The sequence below is a fragment of the Glycine max genome, chromosome 10, assembly GCF_000004515.6.
Source record: "Glycine max cultivar Williams 82 chromosome 10, Glycine_max_v4.0, whole genome shotgun sequence".
Taxonomy (NCBI): Eukaryota; Viridiplantae; Streptophyta; class Magnoliopsida; order Fabales; family Fabaceae; genus Glycine; species Glycine max.
Window position 1 is genome coordinate 5356858 of NC_038246.2, and position 9050 is coordinate 5365907.

The 9050-nt window shown below is 31.3% G+C and overlaps 1 protein-coding gene across 1 annotated transcript; it reads left to right on the plus strand.

Moving 5' to 3' along the window:
• Nucleotides 1–901: 901 nt before the first annotated feature.
• On the plus strand, nucleotides 902–3402 carry LOC100786275 (RNA-binding (RRM/RBD/RNP motifs) family protein). The gene is made up of 5 exons (NM_001361198.1): nucleotides 902–1371; nucleotides 1496–1597; nucleotides 2172–2489; nucleotides 2858–2955; nucleotides 3077–3402. The coding sequence occupies exons 1-4, from the start codon at nucleotides 1024–1026 to the stop codon at nucleotides 2915–2917; spliced, it is 828 nt and encodes a 275-aa protein (NP_001348127.1). The 5' UTR covers nucleotides 902–1023; the 3' UTR covers nucleotides 2918–2955; nucleotides 3077–3402.
• Nucleotides 3403–9050: the final 5648 nt, after the last annotated feature.

Here is a 9050-nt window from a genome sequence, read left to right on the forward strand (position 1 = left end):
TCTCTTCAGATTTTCACTCAAGCCCATTAAGTGTAAATATATGCCTAGATTTCACCCACTGCAAAAATATCTGAACCTCATCATGGCCACGAGTACAAATATTTTTCTACCAAAAATATCCTTGTTGCACATAAAAAGGAGATTGAATATTCAATTTCGTAACTGAAATAAACCACTCCCTTCAATCTAAATTATTTGAAGAAAAAAGGACCAATGTTTTCCAGAGTCTAAATAAACAAAATCTATTTAATATTATTATTTTAAAAAATAAATGTTAAATTGTGTTTTTTATCTCTATTTTCTCATTTTACAAATTTTATCATTTTATTTTTGTTTACGGATTTGATCTTTACTGACTGTGTAATTTTTTTATTTTGTTATGTAATTTCAATTCATCGGTTAATTTAACATCTAATTAATAGAAGTTACATAAACTAACAAAAATGCAAGATAATAAAAAAGAAGATAAAAATTACAATTAAATAATGGTTAAAATACTAATACTTTTTTAGAGATATTATTACATTTTAAAGTGAATTAATTATTAATATAAAATATTCATCAATTTTATTAATGATTAATAAAAATCTAATTAACCATCTTTATTAAGATTTTTTTAATTAATTTTTTTTTCATCAATTCAATATCACTGGTACTAATAACTTATTTAGATACATGATTACACCTAGCTTGCAAAATAAGGATGAAGTTGATTAGCATGATAAAAATATATTTTCTTTATTTCTTTCTCTCATGACCTCTCCTGAACAAATAAAAACACACAAGAAAGAACAAAATATCTGTGATAAGAAGGATAAATGAGTAAATAGATGAGGCTACCTTACCTTATCGATATGCATTGTGATTCTCTGATTGATTCCAACCCTTGCTTTGTTTGTGCATAAATATCACAGTGCACACCCACTCTGAAATCCTCTCCTTTTTTCATAAACCCTACTTCTACTTCCCCCCTTTGCTCTCAAACCTTATCACCTAATCCTTATCCTCCCAAACCAGAAAACCATGTCTACCTCCGCAGCTTCCCTCGCACTCCCAACCCTCACTCTCCGAACCCGACAACCTCTATGTTCTCCCCAATGCTTCTCCTCGTCCCTCTCCCTCACACCCAACAACAAACCCATTTCCATTTCTGCTGTTTTTCTCAAACCAACAACTCTGTCGTCGTCTCGCTTCGTTCCCCACGTCGTGGTGTCGTCGGATTTGGGGCAGGAGGAGGACACCTTCAGTGACGGAGACGGCCCCAGCTTCTCCCCCGACCTTAAGCTCTTTGTCGGGAATCTTCCGTTCAACGTCGACAGCGCGCAGCTCGCGGAGCTCTTTGAGAGTGCCGGGAATGTGGAGGTGGTTGAGGTGATGTTTCTGTTTTTGACTTTTTGTTTTGCAGGTTTGGTTTTTGATGGGTTTTTTGTGTACCCTTTTGGGAGATTTGGAATGGGTTGTGACTTGTTGTTTTTGTTGTTGTTGTTTTATGCAGGTGATTTATGATAAGACTACTGGGAGGAGCAGGGGGTTTGGGTTTGTCACCATGTCTTCGGTTGAGGAAGCTGAAGCGGCTGCTCAGCAGTTCAATGGCTATGTGAGTTTATTATAATTTGGTTGTGTTTAAAATTCTAGTTTTTCGTTTAGGGTTTGTTTTTTTTTGTTTTTAATTTTGGAATTATTGATGTTGAAAGGATTGGATTTGATAAAATTGACTTGTGTGTGGGAGTGATGTTTTGAACGTGATTTTAGGATATTTGATTTTGAAGTATATAGGTATTTGATTGGGTATTTTTTAAAATATAATGTGTGTTTTACATGAATGTTAACAAAATTGATTTTGAAGTGATGTGGTTAATGTTTGAATGTTTTTATTCTAAAAGCAAGTTAGTAGAAAATCTTGTTATAAATTTTTCATCCAATGCAAAAACTACTTAAAAGTTGTTTCAATTCAAAATCAATTATGGACTCAATCAATTTGTCAATGTGAAACTAAACATACATGTGAAAATTTACTTAAAATAAGATCAACTAGCAGTGTTTAACAGTGTTGGTTGTCAGAGATATAGTTTATATGATGTGAAATGTTGATATGTTTGTCATTATCTGTTATGTTTGTCTTTGAATATTTGTTTATCACGTCTAAGTAATTAATCTTTTGAAATTCATAGGAACTTGATGGAAGAGCATTGAGAGTGAATTCTGGGCCACCTCCTGCTCGGAATGAGAGTGCTCCTCGTTTTAGAGGTGGTTCTTCTTTCGGTTCCAGAGGTGGTGGTCCTTCAGATAGTGAAAACCGTGTTCATGTAAGTAATCTTGCTTGGGGTGTTGACAATGTAGCACTTAAGTCATTGTTTCGTGAACAAGGGAATGTCTTGGAAGCTAGGGTAATCTATGACAGGGAAAGTGGACGATCAAGAGGCTTTGGATTTGTGACTTTCAGTAGCCCTGATGAGGTCAACAGTGCAATTCAGTCCTTAAATGGCGTGGTAAGCATGTTAATCCTTCCCCTTTGCAAAGTGGATGTTCATTAGTGTTTGGAAAATCTACATTTTGGAATTCAATCAATGAAAATATCTGTGCTATAAATAAAATGCAATTTAATGAGTTGAAGTTTGTGAATTTGTATGGTTACATCAACGAGTTTTATCTTAATTATAGGTGAGCTAAATCCCTTGCAAGAGTGTAATACTTTTAAAAATAGTGAATTTATGTCTTCTTGTATGAATTGGTGTTGTAAAAAACAATTTTCTCACTTGCTTTAGTTGGGTGCATATTTATAGTTATCTACTCATTGATACATCTTCACTTTAGTATTTAACCACCAAAATCTGATCATTTGATATTTTGGCTGCAGGACTTGAATGGCAGAGCTATACGAGTCTCATTAGCAGATTCCAAGCCCAAGCAGTTCTGAGGATTTAGCTTTTCGTCTATACCCGAGAGAGGATTTCGGTACCATTTCTGTGCCGTGTTTAATATATGTTGTGTTTTCTAATGCAATAACATCTTATACTTATAAATTTATGCATTGTGCTGAATGTTCCAAGCTTCTGATAATGTCTGACCTGAACAGGTATTTGGGACTTGGGAGTTATACAGCTGCAAGATGTCATTGGCAAAAACAGTTTGGGAAAGAAATACACTTACATGCATTGAGACTACATGTACACAGTTTCAATATCTGACAGGCTTCTTCCTAGATGAGTGTCTGTTGAAAGTTTAAATGTATGTTCCAAATTTGATGGTTGTCATTTGAAACTGATTTGTAGTCCGTATTTTCACTATAGAAGTAGATGTCTCAAATTTATTGGTTACCCCGTTCCAATATTGTTGTGGAAGAATTTTATAATCGTGATGTGCCTGGAAAATTATCTACCACGGATTTATCTGTTGGTTCAATTGTTTGCTGGGGAGAGCTTCTGTTGAGGACTTGAGGTAAATGACCAAGAATTTGGTTCTCGTTGTGGTATCGTCACAATTTGGTTAGGGATTTCCTATTCAAGACATATCATGAGAGATCTGAACTGTATAATCAAACAACATACAGTTAAAATTTAATATTTAATGTCATGTGATTACTTAAAAGGTTTTGTCAAATTTTTTAAAAATTATATAATTTTTTGACATTAAATCTCAATTTTGTATGTATAATTAAATGATTCATCTTTCATGTATGATTAATGATTTGGATTTAATTTTTTTATATAAGATGTTTTCTCTCATAAGATATGTTATTTTCCTATTTTTAAAATTTTTTTTTATTAGGTTCTATTATGTACTTGGGCTTTTTTATAATTTGAGGTAGTTTGTTTTTCAAAATTCCCAAATAAGGATTTTTTTTAATAAATTTTCATTTAGGGGAAAGTTGTACAAATAGTTACAACTTTGTATTGGCATTAGTTAAAAAAAGTATTTCCATTTGATAATTTCAAAAAATTATCCCCAAATGATAAAAAAAAATGTGCATTTGACATTTTATTCTCATTCATTTTTTTGTTAATGCTTAATATAGTGTTGCCTAACCAACTATTCATTTACGGAGTATTTGATGTGTGGACACTTCCAAATAAATGGATATAAAGTACTTGTTTTATGTAATAATGAAAGAACCATATATAGATAAAGTTTAGATTATATAGGCTTTGTAAAAAATACCGTACCTCAATTGTGGAAACCACTATGATCAATGAGCACACCAAATCGAACAACTTCATTGTCATTCCTCCGCCTTGTCGTCCACTAGCATTGGTGCCGCCATGTTGTCTTCCTCGAACCACCACAAAATTGGGTTTCCCCTCACCTCAAGATGCCACTTAATATGTGAACAATTAAAGGGTTGATAACTTGTGAAATATGTAAAGTCATGTTGTATTTACGTGAGTGAGAATGATTTATTAATATTTGAACTATTGGGTTGTGAGAAATCCGTAACTTCTAACTTTTAACAAAAAAATAATATGAGAACACATGGTATTGGATGATTAAGCCTCATCAACAAGTGATATTATCAGAAAAAAGATTATCATAAGTCAACATTGTTTAAATGAGATACTAAAAACAAATATTATCATATATTGTGTTATAGGGATAAAAAAAATATTTAACTCTTATAATTTTTAAGTGAAACAATGAAGGCAAACTTTAAAAAGCACACCACTTAAATTTCTTGTGTTTTTTGTTTATATATTTGCTCTTTTACTTTGATTTTTGTGGGTAGGGGGTTTTCTCTAAAATAGCCAATTGCCTCAATTCACGTAATTTAAACGAGGCTTTTTGTTCACAGGAGTACTAGCTAGCAACACACTATACATTCCACGTAATATTGATTAAAGTTTATTTAAAATTATAAAATTATGAGAAAGACTTATTAAATGAGGCCGAAATTTGTAATTTTTAATATATTTCAATAATAAAAAAGTGTATCCATAAAAGCACATTAGAAAATATGTTGACAACATTTCTCTTTCTTTGTAGTAAAAAAAGAAGCATTTCTCTTTCACTAATTGGAAAAGCAAAATAAAACATTGTTAGATATTGTTTCCAAAGGCAAGTCCGCAATATCTTCCACTTTGTTTCAGCTCATAAAGAAAATAAACCAGTCAAACAAAATGGGCCAAACTCTTTTATACAGCCACATTTTTTTTTTAATCTAGCAGAACATTCAACCGTTTTACACCGAAAATATAATAGAAACAATATTTTTTTAGGAGACAAAAACTGTAATTAGTTTTTTTTTAATTAGTCTACTACCAATGAGTAATTGATTCCAGGAGTGATGCCTAATTCTCTTTAAATAAGGTCAGAGTCAAGTTTTGTATATTAATTTTTTTATTATTGAAAAAGCTAATTTCACGATGTGGTAGATGTTTACAATTTATAGTCACCAAAAAATAAGAATGGGTATACGGACACAAATCTGCATATTGGTCTGTTATGTACACCGATCCTAGTAGACATTATTCACGGACTCACGGATTATCTGATTAAATCGTCTAAGTCTAATGTCTAAATCTCTTTAATTTATGTTGTTATTGTTAATTTATTATGTTTACAATGCTAATGTATTTTAGAGTGAAAAATTTTAGCTTAAGAAATTAGGTCATTTTTTCTCTTAATTTTATACAATTTTCACTTTTTAAAAATGATTTGTTTTATAATTTTTTTATAAATTGAGTTTATGTACCGGTCGATTTATATTTGGGCTTTTACGGGCTAAATACAAACCTTAAAAAAATTCATTTATTTCATGAAAAGAGTATGTTTGATCTGTCTAAAATGTGAACTTCATGCATCAAGCTTTAATCTAGTCACCCTATATTAATAGTTTCTTTAAAGGGAATGCACAGTGGCTCCAATTGGCTAACATATGTTTTTCATCCCGATAAATATCAAAAGTTTAAAATTCATCATTGTAAAATTTTTGATATATTTTTTATCCTCATAAAATTGAAATATGTTATTTTTTGGCCTGAAGTTAAACTTAGACGAAATAGAACCTATGAGACATTTTTTTTTAGTTTATATTTGAAAATGTAATTTTTAGTGGTTAAAAACCACCACAAATTATAGGATTTTTTTTTTTTTTGGTTTCCCAAACCCAAAACAACCACCACCAAACACCACCCTAGCACCACCACCTATGATCATCAACACCACCATTAAAATCAAACACTACCATCAAACAACAAAACATCATGACCATCAAACCACCATCCTGTGGCCGATGCGACCATCACAATCCCAACATCGTCATTGTGACCTCGATCCCATCACCTCAAAGGCGTGTGTGTACCTCTCTCCCTCAAATTTGTGGCCCTAATGCTGTCGCGTGTCTCCACCACCACTATATCACCATTTGTGACCTCGACAGCGTCATGCACGCTGTGCTGGTTGGTGCGGGTAGTGGCTAGCGGTAGAGGAGGTGGTGTAGGAGGCGGTGTGACGCAGAGGAGATGGGTAGGGTACTTGACTGGTTGGTCGTGCGGTGGTCAGGGTTGTGGTGATGATGACATGCGCGAATTTTGAGTCTAGGGTGATGTTTAACCGGAGGGGGTCGAAGGAGAGAGAATTGGGAAAAGAGAAAGAAGAAATATAACTCCATGTGTCCAATTTTTAGTAGACATATATTAGACATTTAGGTTCAAATTTGTCTAAGTCTAGTTCTGGACAAAAATAACATTTTAATTTTACGAAAAATATATAATTTTTTTTGCACGAACAAATTTCAAACTTTTTAATATTTATAAAGATAAAAAAAATATATTTTAATCCTTCAATATTCATTTAGTTGCCGGTGACATGTAAGTTGAACAAACGTCCACATTAGCCCACATCATATGCAGTATATATGCATCGCCATGACTTTGCGAATATTCTTTTGGTACATTTCATTGTGAATGATTTAATTTCACTATATAGTATCTAAATATATATGAGTATCTAAATGAATCTATGGAATCCATATTCCCACTCTACCGTTTCTTTTTTCTATTTATTTAGTTAATGAATTTGGAGGGTCCTTAGTACTTTCCATCATTATAAATTTAAATAGTACATAATATAATGTTGCTTTAACTTTAACTAACCGTATTATTATATTCGCAGTGAGGGAAGAAATAATTCCACTTTTTTCTGTGTGTTAAATTAATCCAAAAATATTTGATCGAGTTGAATGAATGTGAAACGAAAAGGAAAAATAACAAAAACAAGAGGTGGCGTTAATGCTGTTTTGAAGTGCATGCCCTAGATTATGTTCACCGGCGCCGCCGGTGGCCAGTTTGGTGGTCATGCCCCACATGTGGTATACGACCGACAAAGCAACCGGCCTAAGATTCTATTCCATTATAAAATTCAATAATTGTATATTATTATAGTAAAATAATGCCATCAAAGTTGGATAGGTGGAATTTGTTTGATTAAATTTAAATATTCGTCCTTAGTCTTAGAATGGATGTAAGCAAGTGGAATATCAACGTGTCTAGTATTTCTGGTAGTTTTTATAATCTTCTCATGAAAAGTGCTTAGTGGAGCAATTGAATTTTCAAATGACCTCAGACACATTGCATGGGCATTTCTTTTGGGTCTTACATTGATCATGAAGTACTAGTATCTTTCATAGATTAAGTGCGTATTTGATTTAATGTTGCAGATAAATATTGATAGAAAAAACTTTTACAAAAATATTTACACTTTTTTTTGCGTTCAATTTGTGTTAGACAGTTGAATTTTTTTTTCCTAAAAATTTGTGTACAATAAGTTAGATGGTAAACAAAAAATTCTCAGTGTAGTTATTTTTTATCCAAATCAGATACAGCTCTCATCATAGTGTGATACAACTTAAATATTTAAGGAGCTATCCTTTTAACCCTTTTCTTCAATATCAAATCAGAACACCCCGTCCGTACAAGAACTTTTATATAAAAGGTTCATGAAATGCATGATCGTTTGTTTAATTTGTTTTCTAGCTAGTTTGGTTATGATTATAATTATGCGTTCCAGATTAATGTATGCTTCATTATTTTAGAAGATATATTGTACTTACTTCAAAAGGGTTGCCCTAATTGTTAAGAATAAAGTTAACATTGTGCTTGCATTCGGAAGAATTATTTCTTAATACATGAGACAACGTGAGAGATAGTACGTTCTTAAGTACTTCAGTCTCAAATGATCCAAATCGAACATCGATGTTATGATTGTAGGACGAGTAGTTTATAATGGTTTGGGTGAGCAGTTATAAATTCGATTTTAAAAAATTAATTTTAGTTAAAATTAAGTTGAACTAGAGTAATTTATATTTAAAATAGTTTTGTAGGAAAATTTAATATAAAATTTCACCACGATACAAAAGTTACATTTTTAGTATATAATCAATGTATGTTTTTTTTATAATGTCATTTAGTTACATACTATCCATATCATTAAATAAACTTTAATTGATTTTCTAAAATAATAGCTATTTTGCACTGAGACTAATCTAAATTTAAAAAATAAGGTGTCCCTGCAGCTATAGGGTTTTTTTCTTCTTCTTCTTCTTATCTCTAAAAATAAATATTATTAAAATATTTTAAATTTTACATAATGGAAACATAAATGGATTCTACATAAGGTTGTGCTCAGGGACGGATCGACCTTAAATATTATGGGACAATTGTCTCTATTAAGATTTTTTTTTTACTTAAATATATTTGATAAAAAAAATTATTTCCATAAAAATAGATGTGGCCCTCATAATATGAAACTGTTTTTTAAATAAATATAAAAAATATAAGAGTAAAATAAACAATAAATTGATACTAATTTTATGATCACTTTATCTTTTAACCAAACAAGTGACACAAACACACACATTAATCCAATTATAATTTCTAGAAGCTTAAATAATTTTAATTTTTTTACCATGAGATTATGTATTTTGTAAAAAAATAAAATTAATATTTTTCTTTGAAAATATTCTAAACTAGTATTTTTTTTGCCCTATTGTAAAATATTTATGGATCCGTCACTGGTTGTGCTATTTATTAAGAATACAAAATGCACGATTACACATA

Excerpts from the sequence above, each read along its gene's own strand:
- LOC100786275 (NM_001361198.1), top strand. The coding sequence starts at position 1,024 with ATGTCTACCTCCGCAGCTTCCCTCGCACTCCCAACCCTCACTCTCCGA. Across the intron at positions 1,372-1,495 it reads GGAATGTGGAGGTGGTTGAG|GTGATTTATGATAAGACTAC; the intron begins GTGATGTTTCTG and ends TGTTTTATGCAG. Across the intron at positions 1,598-2,171 it reads CTCAGCAGTTCAATGGCTAT|GAACTTGATGGAAGAGCATT; the intron begins GTGAGTTTATTA and ends TGAAATTCATAG.